At 47.0% G+C, this 18,294-nt stretch overlaps 1 protein-coding gene across 1 annotated transcript in view; it reads right to left on the minus strand.

The window, feature by feature from the left end:
- The window catches only part of LOC112241065 (dedicator of cytokinesis protein 1-like), a gene marked incomplete at its 3' end in the record, with an annotated part of 113,119 nt that overhangs the window by 26,064 nt on the left and 68,761 nt on the right, over positions 1–18,294 (minus strand). The window contains 2 exon segments of the mRNA XM_042314914.1: positions 11,634–11,817; positions 16,337–16,440. Of these exon segments, the coding sequence (XP_042170848.1) occupies positions 11,634–11,817; positions 16,337–16,440 (288 nt within the window).

An 18,294-nucleotide genomic window follows, 5' to 3' on the forward strand; every position in this document is an offset into this window, starting at 1 on the left:
AGAGGAGAGATGGAGAGATGGAGATGGAGAGATGGAGAGGAGAGATGGAGAGATGGAGAGGAGAGATGGAGAGGAGAGATGGAGAGATGGAGATGGAGAGATGGAGGAGAGATGGAGATGGAGAGGAGAGAGATGGATGGAGAGGAGAGGAGAGATGGAGAGGAGAGATGGAGAGATGGAGAGATGGAGAGGAGAGATGGAGATGGAGAGATGGGAGAGGAGAGATGGAGAGATGGAGAGATGGAGAGAAGAGAGATGGAGAGATGGAGAGATGGAGGAGAGATGGAGAGGAGAGATGGAGAGGAGAGATGGGAGAGAGATGGAGAGGAGAGATGGAGAGAAGAGTAGAGATGGAGAGGAGAGATGGAGAGGAGAGATGAGAGAGAGAGAGATGGAGAGATGGAGAGGAGAGATGGAGAGGAGAGATGGAGAGAGATGGAGAGATGGGAGGAGAGATGGAGAGATGGAGAGGAGAGATGGAGATGGAGAGATGGAGATGGAGAGGAGAGATGGAGGAGAGATGGAGAGGAGGAGAGATGGAGAGGGAGATGGAGAGGAGAGATGGAGATGGAGGAGAGATGGAGGAGAGATGGAGAGATGGAGAGGAGAGATGGGAGAGGAGAGATGGAGAGAGAGAGGAGAGGAGAGATGGAGGAGATGGAGAGGAGATGGAGATGGAGATGGAGATGGAGAGAGAGATGGAGAGGAGAGATGGGATGGAGAGGAGAGAGATGGAGGATGGAGATGGAGAGATGGAGAGATGGAGAGATGGAGCGATGGAGAGGAGAAGATGGAGAGATGGAGAGATGGAGGAAGATGGAAGGAGAGATGGAGAAGGAGAGATGGAGAGATGGAGAGAGGAGAGATGGAGATGGAGAGGAGAGATGGAGAGGAGAGATGGAGAGATGGAGAGAGAGATGGAGAGATGGAGAGGAGAGATGGAGAGGAGAGATGGAGATGGAGAGGAGATGGATGGAGAGATGAAGAGTAGGATGGAGGAGAGATGGAGAGATGGAGAGGAGATGGAGAGATGGAGAGATGGAGAGGAGAGATGGAAGGAGAGATGGAGAGGAGAGATGGGAGAGGAGAGATGGAGAGGAGAGATGGAGAGATGGAGATGGAGAGATGGAGAGATGGAGAGAGAGATGGAGATGGAGAGATGGAGAGGAGAGATGGAGAGATGGAGATGGAGAGATGGAGAGGAGAGATGGAGAGGGAGAGATGGAGAGATGGAGAGGAGAGATGGAGAGAGGAGAGATGGAGAGGGATGGAGAGGAGAGATGGAGAGAGAGAGAGATGGAGAGGAGAGATGGAGAGATGGAGAGAGGAGAGATGGAGAGGAGAGATGGAGAGGAGAGATGGAGAGATGGAGAGGAGAGATGGAGAGATGGAGAGATGGAGAGATGGAGAGGAGATGGAGAGATGGAGAGGGAGATGGAGAGATGGAGAGGGAGAGATGGAGATGGAGAGGAGAGATGGAGAGATGGAGAGATGGAGAGGAGAGATGGAGAGATGGAGAGATGGAGAGGAGAGATGGAGAGGAGAGATGGAGAGATGGAGAGATGGAGAGATGGAGAGATGGAGAGATGGAGAGGAGAGATGGAGATGGAGAGATGGGAGAGAGATGGAGAGGAGAGATGGAGAGAGATGGAGAGATGGAAGGAGAGATGGAGAGGAGAGATGGAGAGGAGAGATGGAGAGGAGAGATGGAGAGGAGAGATGGGAGAGAGGAGAGATGGAGAGATGGAGAGAGAGATGGAGAGGAGAGATGGAGAGAGAGAGAGATGGGAGATGGAGAGGAGAGATGGAGAGAGATGGAGATGGAGAGAAGGAGAGATGGGAGATGGAGAGATGGGAGAGATGGAGAGGAGAGATGGAGAGGAGAGATGGAGAGGAGAGATGGAGATGGAGAGATGGAGAGATGGAGAGATGGAGAGGAGAGATGAGAGATGGAGAGATGGAGAGGAGAGATGGAGAGGAGAGATGGAGAGATGGAGAGATGGAGAGAGGATGGAGGAGAGATGGAGAGAGATGAGAGATGGAGAGGAGGAGAGATGGAGAGGAGAGATGGAGAGGAGAGATGGAGAGGAGAGATGGAGAGATGGAGGAGAGATGGAGAGGAGAGATGGAGAGATGGAGAGGAGAGATGGAGAGGAGAGATGGAGAGGAGAGATGGAGAGGAGAGATGGAGGGAGATGGAGATGGAGAGAGATGGAGAGGAGAGATGGAGAGGAGAGATGGAGAGATGGAGAGATGGAGAGATGGAGATGGAGATGGAGAGATGGAGAGGAGAGATGGAGAGATGGAGAGATGGAGAGATGGGAGAGATGGAGAGATGGAGAGGAGAGATGGAGAGATGGAGAGATGGAGAGATGGAGAGATGGAGAGGAGAGATGGAGGAGAGATGGAGAGATGGAGAGATGGAGAGATGGAGAGATGGAGAGGAGAGATGGAGAGAGAGAGATGGAGGAGATGGAGAGGAGGAGAGATGGAGATGGAAGGAGAGATGGAGATGGAGAGATGGAGGGAGAGATGGAGAGGAGAGATGGAGAGAGAGAGATGGAGAGATGGAGAGGAGAGATGGAGAGATGGAGAGGAGAGATGGAGAGGAGAGATGGAGAGGAGAGATGGAGAGATGGAGAGATGGAGAGGAGAGATGGGAGGAGAGATGGAGAGATGGAGGAGAGATGGAGAGGAGAGATGGAGAGATGGAGAGATGGAGAGATGGGAGATGGAGATGGAGAGATGGAGATGGAGAGAGATGGAGAGGAGAGATGGAGAGAAGGAGAGATGGAGATGGAGAGGGATGGAGGAGAGATGGAGAGAGAGAGAGATGGAGAGGAGAGATGGAGAGGAGAGATGGAGAGGAGAGATGGAGAGGAGAGATGGAGAGATGGAGAGGAGAGATGGAGAGGAGAGATGGAGAGGAGAGATGGAGAGATGGAGATGGAGAGATGGAGAGATGGAGAGGAGAGATGGAGATGGGAGATGGAGATGGAGAGATGGAGAGATGGAGAGATGGAGAGATGGAGAGGAGAGATGGGAGATGGAGAGATGGAGAGGAGAGATGGAGAGGAGAGATGGAGAGATGGGAGATGGAGAGGAGATGGAGAGGAGAGATGGAGAGGAGAGATGGAGAGGAGAGATGGAGAGGAGAGATGGAGAGGAGAGATGGAGAGGAGAGATGGAGAGATGGAGAGATGGAGATGAGAGATGGAGAGATGGAGAGATGGAGAGGAGAGATGGAGGAGAGATGGAGAGGAGAGATGGAGAGATGGAGAGGAGAGATGGGAGGAGGAGAGATGGAGAGGAGAGATGGGAGAGGAGAGATGGAGAGATGGAGAGAGGAGAGATGGAGAGGAGAGATGGAGAGGAGAGATGGAGAGGAGAGATGGAGAGAGATGGAGATGGAGAGATGGAGAGGAGAGATGGAGAGATGGAGAGATGGAGATGGAGAGATGGAGAGGAGAGATGGAGAGATGGAGAGGAGAGATGGAGGAGAGATGGAGAGATGGAGAGGAGAGATGGAGAGATGGAGAGATGGAGAGATGGAGAGGAGAGATGGAGAGGAGAGATGGGAGAGGAGAGATGGAGAGGAGAGATGGAGAGGAGAGATGGATGGAGAGGAGAGATGGAGAGGAGAGATGAGAGAGGAGAGATGGAGAGATGGAGAGATGGAGATGGAGAGATGGAGAGGAGAGATGGGAGAGGAGAGATGGAGAGGAGAGATGGAGAGGAGAGAGAGGAGAGATGGAGAGGAGAGATGGAGAGGAGAGATGGAGATGGAGATGGAGATGGAGAGATGGGAGGAGAGATGGAGAGGAGGAGAGATGGAGAGATGGAGATGGAGAGATGGAGAGGAGAGATGGAGAGGAGAGATGGAGAGATGGAGAGGAGAGATGAGAGAGATGGAGAGATGAGAGGAGAGATGGAGAGATGGAGAGATGGAGAGATGGAGAGATGGAGATGGAGAGATGGAGAGATGGAGAGATGGAGAGGAGAGATGGAGAGAGAGATGGAGAGATGGAGAGATGGAGAGATGGAGAGGAGAGATGAGATGGAGAGGAGAGATGGAGAGGAGAGATGGAGGAGAGATGGGAGAGATGGAGAGGAGAGATGGAGAGATGGAGGAGAGATGGAGAGGAGAGATGGAGAGAGAGATGGAGAGATGGAGAGGAGGATGGAGAGGAGAGATGGAGAGGGAGATGGAGAGGAGAGATGGAGAGATGGAGAGATGGAGAGGAGAGATGGAGAGATGGAGAGATGGAGAGGAGAGAGGAGAGATGGAGAGATGGAGATGGAGAGATGGAGAGATGGAGAGATGGAGAGATGGAGAGATGGAGAGGAGAGATGGAGAGATGGAGAGATGGAGAGGAGAGATGGGAGAGGAGAGATGGAGAGATGGAGAGGAGAGATGGAGAGGAGAGATGGAGAGATGGAGGAGAGATGGAGAGATGGAGGAGAGATGGAGAGGAGAGATGGAGATGGAGAGATGGAGAGGAGAGATGGAGAGGAGATGGAGAGATGGATGGAGAGATGGAGAGGAGAGATGGAGAGGAGAGATGGAGAGGAGAGATGGAGAGGAGAGATGGAGAGATGGAGAGGAGAGATGGAGAGATGGAGAGGAGAGATGGAGAGATGGAGAGGAGAGGAGAGATGGAGAGGAGAGATGGAGAGATGGAGAGGAGAGATGGAGAGGAGAGATGGAGAGATGGAGAGGAGAGATGGAGAGGAGAGATGGAGAGATGGAGAGATGGAGAGGAGAGATGGAGAGGAGAGATGGAGAGATGGAGAGGAGAGATGGAGAGGAGAGATGGAGAGATGGAGAGGAGAGATGGAGAGATGGAGAGGAGAGATGGAGAGGAGAGATGGAGAGAGGAGAGATGGAGAGGAGAGATGGAGAGGAGAGATGGAGAGGAGAGATGGAGAGATGGAGAGATGGAGAGGAGAGATGGAGAGAGAGAGGAGGAGAGATGGAGAGATGGAGAGGAGAGATGGAGAGGAGAGATGGAGAGGAGAGATGGAGAGGAGAGATGGAGAGGAGAGATGGAGAGATGGAGGAGAGTCATTGCATAGCATTGTATTGAATGAATGAAATCACAAAAGTTAAATAGGAAGTGAAGCGCATTCTCTGTTTTAGATGGAGGAGAAATCTATCTAGTCAGTGATGGAGACTGACTCCACCCACTGTTGAAAGCATTACTGTAGCCTACTCTCTCTCTCTCTCTCTCTCTCAAGCAGGAGAAATCTATCTAGTCAGTGATGGAGACTGACTCCACCCACTGTTGAAAGCACTACTGTAGCCTACTCTCTCTCTCAAGCAGGAGAAAGCAATTTGGCCCTGACAGGCTCTTGATCCAGTCTTGTCTGCAAACACACAGCTCAGTAGTAAATTACATCCATCACAGCCTGACTGGTGATGCTACCTGGTCCCCAGCCTCCCTGCTGATTGGTAGGTAGCCTAGTGGTTAGAGGCAGGTAGCCTAGTGGTTAGAGGCAGGTAGCCTAGTGGTTAGAGCGTTGGGCCAGTAACCTGAAAGGCTGCTAGACCAGTTAACCCCACTGTTCCTAGACCAGTTAACCCCACTGTTCCTAGACCAGTTAACCCCACTGTTCCTAGACCAGTTAACCCCACTGTTCCTAGACCAGTTAACCCCACTGTTCCTAGACCAGTTAACCCCACTGTTCCTAGACCAGTTAACCCCACTGTTCCTAGACCAGTTAACCCCACTGTTCCTAGACCAGTTAACCCCACTGTTCCTAGACCAGTTAACCCACTGTTCCTAGACCAGTTAACCCACTGTTCCTAGACCAGTTAACCCCACTGTTCCTAGACCAGTTAACCCCACTGTTCCTAGACCAGTTAACCCACTGTTCCTAGACCAGTTAACCCACTGTTCCTAGACCAGTTAACCCACTGTTCCTAGACCAGTTAACCCACTGTTCCTAGACCAGTTAACCCACTGTTCCTAGACCAGTTAACCCCACTGTTCCTAGACCAGTTAACAACACTGTTCCCAGGCCGCCGTTGTAAATAAGAGTGTGTTATTAACAGACTTGCCTAGTTAAATAAAGGTTAAATAAAACAAATATTAATTTTAAAAAATCCTAATAACTCCTCCCTTCTCCTCTCTCGGTTCCTCCTCCTCTCCCTGTTCCGCCTCCTCCTCCACCCCCTCTGCTCTCTTCTGATTCATGTACATTCATGTACGTTCTTATCCAGAGAGACTTACAGTAATGAGTACAAACATTTTCATACTGGTCCCCGGTGGGAATCTAAACCCACAACCCTGTCGTTGCAAGCACCATGCTCTACCAACTGAGCCATAAGGGACCCCCCTCCTCAAACTCAACCCCTGTCGTTGCCATGCTCTACCAACTGAGCCATAAGGGACCCCCTCTTCAAACTCAACCCCTGTCGTTGCCATGCTCTACCAACTGAGCAATAAGGGACCCCCTCCTCAAACTCAACCCCTGTCGTTGCCATGCTCTACCAACTGAGCCATAAGGGACCCCCTCCTCAAACTCAACCCCTGTCGTTGCCATGCTCTACCAACTGAGCCATAAGGGACCCCCTCCTCAAACTCAACCCCTGTCGTTGCCATGCTCTACCAACTGAGCAATAAGGGACCCCCTCCTCAAACTCAACCCCTGTCGTTGCCATGCTCTACCAACTGAGCCATAAGGGACCCCCTCCTCAAACTCAACCCCTGTCGTTGCCATGCTCTACCAACTGAGCCATAAGGGACCCCCTCCTCAAACTCAACCCCTGTCGTTGCCATGCTCTACCAACTGAGCCATAAGGGACCCCCTCCTCAAACTCAACCCCTGTCGTTGCCATGCTCTACCAACTGAGCCATAAGGGACCCCCTCCTCAAACTCAACCCCTGTCGTTGCCATGCTCTACCAACTGAGCCATAAGGGACCCCCTCCTCAAACTCAACCCCTGTCGTTGCCATGCTCTACCAACTGAGCCATAAGGGACCCCCTCCTCAAACTCAACCCCTGTCGTTGCCATGCTCTACCAACTGAGCCATAAGGGACCCCCTCCTCAAACTCAACCCCCCTCTCATCTTCTTCCTCTTCTCTGTCTGTAACTTGAATCAGTCCATCCTCTGGACACTGAAGGTGATAGATACCCATCTTCTGGGTATCAACCTATCAGGGTTCAGTCCTCTGGTCTTATTTAAACAGGCCTCGCCAGGAGTTACAAATCTGTACACCTGCAGCGCCAACACTCAGCAATGATCAGCAAGACAAATGACAGGAGGTGAGAATAAATCATCGTGAGAGTGAGGCGGATGAGGAGAGGAGAGGAAAGGGGCTCAGCCAGCTATTGAGAAAGGCCACCGTAGGCAGACATGGCTCTCAAGAGAAGACAGGCTATGTGCTCACTGCCCACAAAATGAGGTGGAAACTGAGCTGCACTTCCTAACCTCCTGTCCAACGTATGACCATATTAGAGAGACATATTTCCCTCAGATTACACAGATCCACAAAGAATTCGAAAACAAACCCAGTTTTGATAAACTCCCATATCTACTGGGTGAAATTCCACAGTGTGCCATCACAGCAGCAAGATGTGTGACCTGTTGCCACGAGAAAAGGGCAACCAGTGAAGAACAAACACCATTGTAAATACAACCCATATTTATGCTTATTTATTTTCCCTTGTGTACTTTAACCATTTGTACATTGTTAAAACACTGTATATATATATATATGACATTTGTAATGTCTTAATTGTTTTGAAACTTCTGTATGTGTAAAGTTTACTGTTAATTTTTATTGTTTATTTAACTTTTGTATATTATCTACCTCACTTGCTTTGGCAATGTTAACACGTTTCCCATGCCAATAAAGCACCTTGAATTAAATTGAGGTGGATGAGAGAGAGGAGAGGAGAGGAGAGGAGAGGTGGATGAGGAGAGAGAGGGGAGGAGGAGAGGAGAGGAGAGGAGAGGAGAGGAGAGGAGAGGAGAGGAGAGGAGAGGAGAGGAGAGGGAGAGGAGAGAGGAGAGGAGAGGAGAGGAGAGGAGAGGAGAGGAGAGGAGAGGAGAGGAGAGGAGAGGAGAGAGAGGAGATGAGAGGAGCTCCTCAAGGCTCTTACCTCTGTTTATCTGACCACTACAAGATTAGAGAGGAGACACTGCAGACGAGATCTCTCTCAGGTCATTTCATCTCCCTATTTTCTCAAGCTGTCCTCCTGCCTGTGACAAAGTCCCACGACTGCAGTGCCAACCCCCTGGGAAGAGAAGAGACCACAGCCACTTCTCCTCACCAACGCCGTCGGCTCCCAGGGCTGGCGGACACATAACTCTAGCTTAATTAAAAGGAGAGTTTCATCTCAGATGGAAACGGGCTGGGGACTCTGGGATATCCGGCAAGCTGGATGGCTGTCCATAGGGAAGCACATTAAAGATATTTAAACTGAGATGAGGTAGAGGAAATCACTAGTAACACTTCGGAGGGTGTGTAATAGGGGGGAGGACGGAGGTTGCGTAAAACCTCAGACCCTACCTACTACCTCAGACCCCACCTCACAGTGACCCCAGACCCCACCTCCTACCCCAGACCCCACCCCAGACCCCAGTCAGACCCCACCCCAGACCCCACCTCCTACCCCAGACCCCACCCCAGAAGAACATAACCCCAGACCCCACCCCAGAGAGGAGGAAGTCAGGAGAAACACAGAGAGAGAAAACGTCAGGAGAAACACCGTAGAGAGAGAAGGACGTCAGGAGAAACACAGAGAGAGAAGAACGTCAGGAGAAACACAGTAGAGAAGAACGTCAGGAGAAACACAGTAGAGAAGGAAGTCAGGAGAAACACAGTAGAGAAGGAAGTCAGGAGAAACACAGTAGAGAGAAGAACGTCAGGAGAAACACAGTAGAGAGAGAAGAACGTCAGGAGAAACACAGTAGAGAGAGAAGAACGTCAGGAGAAACACAGTAGAGAAGGAAGTCAGGAGAAACACAGTAGAGAAGAACGTCAGGAGAAACACAGTAGAGAGAAGAACGTCAGGAGAAACACAGTAGAGAGAGAAGAACGTCAGGAGAAACACAGTAGAGAAGGAAGTCAGGAGAAACACAGTAGAGAAGGAAGTCAGGAGAAACACAGTAGAGAGAAGAACGTCAGGAGAAACACAGTAGAGAAGGAAGTCAGGAGAAACACAGTAGAGAAGAACGTCAGGAGAAACACAGTAGAGAGAAGAACGTCAGGAGAAACACAGTAGAGAAGGAAGTCAGGAGAAACACAGTAGAGAAGAACGTCAGGAGAAACACAGTAGAGAAGAACGTCAGGAGAAACACAGTAGAGAGAGAAGAACGTCAGGAGAAACACAGTAGAGAGAAGAACGTCAGGAGAAACACAGTAGAGAGAGAAGAACGTCAGGAGAAACACAGTAGAGAGAAGAACGTCAGGAGAAACACCGTAGAGAGAGAAGAACGTCAGGAGAAACACAGTAGAGAAGAACGTCAGGAGAAACACAGTAGAGAGAGAAGAAGTCAGGAGAAACACAGTAGAGAGAGAAGAACGTCAGGAGAAACACAGTAGAGAGAGAAGAACGTCAGGAGAAACACAGTAGAGAAGGAAGTCAGGAGAAACACAGTAGAGAAGAAAGTCAGGAGAAACACAGTAGAGAAGAACGTCAGGAGAAACACAGTAGAGAAGAACGTCAGGAGAAACACAGTAGAGAGAAGAACGTCAGGAGAAACACAGTAGAGAAGAACGTCAGGAGAAACACAGTAGAGAAGAAAGTCAGGAGAAACACAGTAGAGAAGAACGTCAGGAGAAACACAGTAGAGAAGAACGTCAGGAGAAACACAGTAGAGAAGAACGTCAGGAGAAACACAGTAGAGAAGAAAGTCAGGAGAAACACAGTAGAGAAGAACGTCAGGAGAAACACAGTAGAGAAGAACGTCAGGAGAAACACAGTAGAGAGAAGAACGTCAGGAGAAACACAGTAGAGAGAGAAGAACGTCAGGAGAAACACAGTAGAGAAGAACGTCAGGAGAAACACAGTAGAGAAGAACGTCAGGAGAAACACAGTAGAGAGAGAAGAACGTCAGGAGAAACACAGTAGAGAGAAGAACGTCAGGAGAAACACAGTAGAGAAGAACGTCAGGAGAAACACAGTAGAGAAGAACGTCAGGAGAAACACAGTAGAGAAGAACGTCAGGAGAAACACAGTAGAGAGAGAAGAAGTCAGGAGAAACACAGTAGAGAGAAGAAGTCAGGAGAAACACAGTAGAGAAGAACGTCAGGAGAAACACAGTAGAGAAGAACGTCAGGAGAAACACAGTAGAGAAGAAGAAGTCAGGAGAAACACAGTAGAGAGAAGAACGTCAGGAGAAACACAGTAGAGAAGAACGTCAGGAGAAACACAGTAGAGAAGAACGTCAGGAGAAACACAGTAGAGAAGGAAGTCAGGAGAAACAGAGAGAGAAGAACATCAGGAGAAACACAGAGAGAGGAGGAAGTCAGGAGAAACACAGTAGAGAAGGAAGTCAGGAGAAACACAGTAGAGAGAGAAGAACGTCAGGAGAAACACAGTAGAGAAGGAAGTCAGGAGAAACACAGTAGAGAAGGAAGTCAGGAGAAAGCTCTGTCACCATACATGGAGGGGAAAAGCAATGCACCCTTGTCTACATCGACACTTCAAATGGCTCACTATTCCCTATGGGCTCTGGTCAAAAGCAGTGCTCTATATAGGGTGTAGGATGCAGCTTTGTGATATGCAGCAGCCTCTCATTCCTGAGAGAAGAGGTGTAGAGAGAGAGAGAGAACTGCTGCATATAGCTGCTATGTGACTGGACTGTAATGGAGAGGTACTTAAACAACACTGAGTTGCTTCAATGGCTCCCTGGGAGCATAGCAGAAATTCCCTTTCTTTTAATTCTTCATCTCCACTGTTTCACATGATCTGAGTCAGAGCGCTCTTTATTCAGAATGTGTCTTCATGGTGGGACGGATGGGAAATGGCTGTAGGCTAGTAAAACTATGAATTTAAAGTGCCAAAAGATGGGCTGTTGTAGTCATTGCCCCAGTATTTCCCTGGTCTTTGTTCTCATTACTTCAGTTTTCATCTTGTCTTTGTTCCCATGTTCATCCCATCTTGTAGCCCAAGACAGATTGAAAACCATCCTAGGGTTTGGTTCATTCTAGGAGAGGAAGCCATGAGCCCAGAAGCCAAGAGTCAAGTTCACAGCAGAAAGCACCAGTCTAACAACACACATTCTATATAGTTATAATGAGGTGTCCAACGGTACAGTTCTAGATGAGGAACATCATGTCATATGCACCAGCTTGGTCCTTTTACTGGTAGGGAGGGGAGAGAGAAGTAAAGAGTGCTGGAGGGAGAGAGATTGGTGGGGGGAGAGGGAGATGGAGAAGGTGAGAGATGGAGGGAGAGGGAGAGCGTGAGAGATGGAGAGGGAGAGCGTGAGAGATGGAGAGAGAGAGAGAGAACGGTGGAGAGAGAGCGAAGTAGGGAGGGCTGGAGGGAGAGAAAGAGGGTAGAGGAGGGAGAGAAGGCTGGAGGGAGAGAGAGAGAAAGTAGAGGAGGGAGAGGCTGTAGTGGACTGTAGTGGACTAGAAGGAGAGAGGGCTAGAGGGAGAGAGAGTCTCTTTACCGTTCTGTGTGAGCTTGGTGGAACACACCAGGGTTGCTATCTGGAAGGAGTCCTTGCTGATGGTACAGTTGCCCAGGTTGTGTGTACCCTTCCCTGTAGTGGACAAACCCTTCTCCTCCAGCTCCACCTTGGTAGCAGGCAGGTTCAGGTACAGAGACGAGTCCTCCAGCTTCTTAGCCTCCGCCTGGGGGTCATACAGAATTACACATACACATATACCTGGTCTGTGGGATTATAAGACCTACCCTGAATGAGCTACCCTGAATGAGGTGGTGTTATATTACCTACCCTGAATACGATGAGGTGGTGTTATATTACCTGTATACGATGAGGTGGTGTTATATTACCTACCCTGAATACGATGAGGTGGTGTTATATTACCTACCCTGAATACGATGAGGTGGTGTTATATTACCTACCCTGAATACGATGAGGTGGTGTTATATTACCTACCCTGAATACGATGAGGTGGTGTTATATTACCTGTATACGATGAGGTGGTGTTATATTACCTACCCTGAATATGATGAGGTGGTGTTATATTACCTACCCTGAATATGATGAGGTGGTGTTATATTACCTGTATACGGTGAGGTAGTGTTATATTACCTACCCTGTTTACGATGGGGTGGTGTCATATAACCTACCCTATATACGATGAGGTGGTTTTATATTACCTGTATACGATGAGGTGGTGTTATATTACCTGTATACGATGAGGTGGTGTTATATTACCTGTACACGATGAGGTGGTGTTATATTACCTACCCTGAATACGATGAGGTGGTGTTATATTACCTGAATACGATGAGGTGGTGTTATATTACCTGTATACGATGAGGTGGTGTTATATTACCTGTATACGATGTGGTGTTATATTACCTGTATACGATGTGGTGTTATATTAACTGTATACGATGAGGTGGTGTTATATTACCTACCCTGTATACGATGAGGTGGTGTTATATAACATGTATATGATGTGGTGTTATATTACCTGAATACGATGAGGTGGTGTTATATTACCTGAATACGATGAGGTGGTGTTATATTACCTGTATACGATGAGGTGGTGTTGTATTACCTACCCTGAATACGATGAGGTGGTGTTATATTACCTACCCTGTATATGATGAGGTGGTGTTATATTACCTGAATACGATGAGGTGGTGTTATATTACCTGCCCTGAATACGATGAGGTGGTGTTATATTACCTGTATACGATGAGGTGGTGTTATATTACCTACCCTGTATACGATGAGGTGGTGTTATATTACCTGTATACGATGAGGTGGTGTTATATTACCTGTATACGATGAGGTGGTGTTATATTACCTGTATACGATGAGGTGGTGTTATATTACCTGAATACGATGAGGTGGTGTTATATTACCTGAATACGATGAGGTGGTGTTATATTACCTGTATATGATGAGGTGGTGTTATATTACCTGTATATGATGAGGTGGTGTTATATTACCTGTATATGATGAGGTGGTGTTATATTACCTGTATATGATGAGGTGGTGTTGTATTACCTGTATATGATGAGGTGGTTTTGTATTACCTGTATATGATGAGGTGGTGTTAAATTACCTGTATATGATGAGGTGGTGTTATATTACCTGTATATGATGAGGTGGTTTTATATTACCTGTATACGATGAGGTGGTGTTATATTACCTGTATACGATGAGGTGGTGTTATATTACCTGTATATGATGAGGTGGTATATTACCTGTATATGATGAGGTGGTGTTATATTACCTGTACATGATGAGGTGGTGTTATATTACCTGTATATGATGAGGTGGTGTTATATTACCTGTATATGATGAGGTGGTGTTATATTACCTACCCTGAATATGATGAGCTGGTGTTATATTACCTGTATACGATGAGGTGGTGTTATATTACCTGAATATGATGAGGTGGTGTTATATTACCTGAATACGATGAGGTGGTGTTATATTACCTGAATATGATGAGGTGGTGTTATTTTACCTGAATACGATGAGGTGGTGTTATATGACCTGTATACGATGAGGTGGTGTTATATGACCTGTATACGATGAGGTGGTGTTATATGACCTGTATATGATGAGGTGGTGTTATATTACCTACCCTGTATACGATGAGGTGGTGTTATATTACCTGTATACGATGAGGTGGTGTTATATTACCTTTATATGATGAGGTGGTGTTATATTACCTTTATATGATGAGGTGGTGTTATATTACCTGTATATGATGAGGTGGTGTTATATTACCTACCCTGAATATGATGAGCTGGTGTTATATTACCTGTATACGATGAGGTGGTGTTATATTACCCTGTATATGATGAGGTGGTGTTATATTACCCTGAATACGATGAGGCAGTGTTATATTACCTGAATACGATGAGGTGGTGTTATATTACCTGTATATGATGAGGTGGTGTTATATTACCTGTATATGATGAGGTGGTGTTATATTACCTGTATATGATGAGGTGGTGTTATATTACCTGTATATGATGAGGTGGTGTTATATTACCTGTATATGATGAGGTGGTGTTATATTACCTACCCTGAATATGATGAGGTGGTGTTATATTACCCTGTATACGATGAGGTGGTGTTATATTACCCTGTATATGATGAGGCGGTGTTATATTACCCTGAATACGATGAGGCGGTGTTATATTACCTGAATACGATGAGGTGGTGTTATATTACCTACCCTGAATACGATGAGGTGGTGTTATATTACCTGTATACGATAAGGTGGTGTTATATTACCCACCCTGCATACGATGAGGTGGTGTTATATTACCTACCCTGAATACGATGAGGTGGTGCTATATTACCTGAATACGATGAGGTGGTGCTATATTACCTGAATACGATGAGGTGGTGTTATATTACCTGAATACGATGAGGTGGTGTTATATTACCTACCCTGTGTACGATGAGGTGGTGCTATATTACCTGAATACGATGAGGTGGTGTTATATTACCTACCCTGTATACGATGAGGTGGTGTTATATTACCTACCCTGAATACGATGAGGTGGTGTTATATTACCTGTATACGATGAGGTGGTGTTATATTACCTGAATACGATGAGGTGGTGTTATATACCCTGAATACGATGAGGTGGTGTTATATTACCTACCCTGAATACGATGAGGTGGTGTTATATTACCTACCCTGTGTACGATGAGGTGGTGTTATATACCCTGAATACGATGAGGTGGTGTTATATTACCTACCCTGAATACGATGAGGTGGTGTTGTATTACCTGTATACGATGAGGTGGTGTTATATTACCCACCCTGAATACGATGAGGTGGTGTTATATACCTACCCTGAATACGATGAGGTGGTGTTATATACCTACCCTGAATACGATGAGGTGGTGTTATATTACCTACCCTGTATACGATGAGGTGGTGTTATATTACCTGTATACGATGAGGTGGTGTTATATTACCTACCCTGTATACGATGAGGTGGTGTTATATTACCTGTATATGATGAGGTGGTGTTATATTACCTACCCTGTATACGATGAGGTGGTGTTATATTACCTGTATACGATGAGGTGGTGTTATATTACCTACCCTGTATACGATGAGGTGGTGTTATATTACCTACCCTGTATACGATGAGGTGGTGTTATACTACCTACCCTGAATACGATGAGGTGGTGTTAAATTACCTGTATACAATGAGGTGGTGTTGTATTACCTGTATACGATGAGGTGGTGTTGTATTAACTGTATACGATGAGGTGGTGTTGTATTAACTGTATACGATGAGGTGGTGTTGTATTAACTGTATACGATGAGGTGGTGTTGTATTAACTGTATACGATGAGGTGGTGTTATATTACCTACCCTGTATACGATGAGGTGGTGTTATATTACCTGTATACGATGAGGTGGTGTTATATTACCTACCCTGTATACGATGAGGTGGTGTTATATTACCTACCCTGTATACGATGAGGTGGTGTTATATTACCTACCCTGTATACGATGAGGTGGTGTTATATTACCTACCCTGTATACGATGAGGTGGTGTTATACTACCTACCCTGAATACGATGAGGTGGTGTTATACTACCTACCCTGAATACGATGAGGTGGTGTTATATTACCTGTATACGATGAGGTGGTGTTGTATTACCTGTATACGATGAGGGGGTGTTGTATTACCTGTATACGATGAGGTGGTGTTATATTACCTACCCTGAATACGATGAGGTGGTGTTATATTACCCTGTATACAATGAGGTGGTGTTGTATTACCTGTATACGATGAGGTGGTGTTATATTACCTACCCTGAATACGATGAGGTGGTGTTATATTACCCTGTATACGATGAGGTGGTGTTATATTACCTGTATATGATGAGGTGGTGCTATGTTACCTGAATATGATGAGGTGGTGTTGTATTACCTGTATATGATGAGGTGGTGTTATATTACCTGTATATGATGAGGTGGTGCTATGTTACCTGAATACGATGAGGTGGTGTTATATTACCTGTATACGATGAGGTGGTGTTATATTATCTGTATATGATGAGGTGGTGTTATATTACCTGTGTATGATGAGGTGGTGTTATATTACCTGTGTATGATGAGGTGGTGTTATATTACCTGTGTATGATGAGGTGGTGTTATATTACCTACCCTGTATATTACATACCTTGTATACGATGAGATCGTGCTCTCCGTCCCTCAGGGTCGTCCCATCGTACCTCATCAGCTTCACAAACGACAGGGCAAATATCTTCTCCGATTTGTCTTTGGCTGCAGGGGAGGAAGGGATATAACCAGTTAGAGCCCCACCCACTGAACCAGACAACCAGTTAGAGCCCCACCCACTGAACCAGACAACCAGTTAGAGCACCGCCCACTGAACCAGACAACCAGTTAGAGCCGAGCCCCACTGAACCAGACAACCAGTTAGAGCCCCGCCCACTGAACCAGACAACCAGTTAGAGCCGAGCCCCACTGAACCAGACAACCAGTTAGAGCCGAGCCCCACTGAACCAGACAACCAGAACACAACACACATGAATCATACACAATCCCATCCTCATTCAGGACACATAGGAGTCCAATAATCTGAACTGCAATAATTGTGTTGTATCCAGTCCATATGGCAGAGTGTATTCTCGCTACATCTTCGCTACACTATCCCCCAGGGAGAATGATGTCAGCACACTGTATATTCAGAGTGTATCTTCGCTACACTATCCCCCAGGGAGAATGATGTCAGCACACTGTATATTCAGAGTGTATCTTCGCTACACTATCCCCCAGGGAGAATGATGTCAGCACACTGTATATTCAGAGTGTATTTGCGCCACATCTTCGCTACACTATCCCCCAGGGAGAATGATGTCCACACTATCCCCCAGGGAGAATGATGTCTACACTATCCCCCAGGGAGAATGATGTCTACACTATCCCCCAGGGAGAATGATGTCTACACTATCCCCCAGGGAGAATGATGTCAGCACACTGTATATTCAGAGTGTATCTTCGCTACACTATTCCCCAGGGAGAATGATGTCAGCACACTGTATATTCAGAGTGTATCTTCGCTACACTATCCCCCAGGGAGAATGATGTCAGCACACTGTATATTCAGAGTGTATCTTCGCTACACTATCCCCCAGGGAGAATGATGTCTACACTATCCCCCAGGGAGAATGATGTCAGCACACTGTATATTCAGAGTGTATCTTCGCTACACTATCCCCCAGGGAGAATGATGTCAGCACACTGTATATTCAGAGTGTATCTTCGCTGCACTATTCCCCCAGGGAGAATGATGTCTACACTATCCCCCAGGGAGAATGATGTCAGCACACTGTATATTCAGAGTGCATCTTCGCTACACTATCCCCCAGGGAGAATGATGTCAGCACTATCCCCCAGGGAGAATGATGTCTACACTATCCCCCAGGGAGAATGATGTCTACACTATCCCCCAGGGAGAATGATGTCAGCACACTGTATATTCAGAGTGCATCTTCGCTACACTATCCCCCAGGGAGAATGATGTCTACACTATCCCCCAGGGAGAATGAAGTCTACACTATCCCCCAGGGAGAATGATGTCTACACTATCCCCAGGGAGAATGATGTCAGCACACTGTATATTCAGAGTGTATCTTCGCTACACTATCCCCCAGGGAGAATGATGTCTACACTATCCCCCAGGGAGAATGATGTCTACACTATCCCCCAGGGAGAATGATGTCAGCACGCTGTATATTCAGACCAGACCCTGAGGGTACCACATAGACAATAGAACAGTATTTGTGAAGCAGCCTCCGTGTGGGTCCTATATAAACCGAGAGGAGAGTAACGGCTGTGTCCGGTTAAGTTTACCGTCGGATGGGACCGAATACATCACCATCACAGATCAACAAGCTCAAATTTACGTGACGTTCAGGAGCGTGATTCACCAGGAGCATCTGGTGCATTCAATCTGTATAAATCAACTTATTGGTTTTCTGCCCCGTAGCCTGGCGCGGTGAATAATCGCTCTGCTCGCTGGACTGGAAGACAACCAATAGAAAGATAGAAGAGGACTACGGTATGTATGCTGCAGAATCAGGAGAGCAGTGGATTCACTACGCAATGACTTCC

This window comes from Oncorhynchus tshawytscha, unplaced genomic scaffold, assembly GCF_018296145.1.
Source record: "Oncorhynchus tshawytscha isolate Ot180627B unplaced genomic scaffold, Otsh_v2.0 Un_contig_11280_pilon_pilon, whole genome shotgun sequence".
In the NCBI taxonomy this organism is placed as follows: Eukaryota; Metazoa; Chordata; class Actinopteri; order Salmoniformes; family Salmonidae; genus Oncorhynchus; species Oncorhynchus tshawytscha.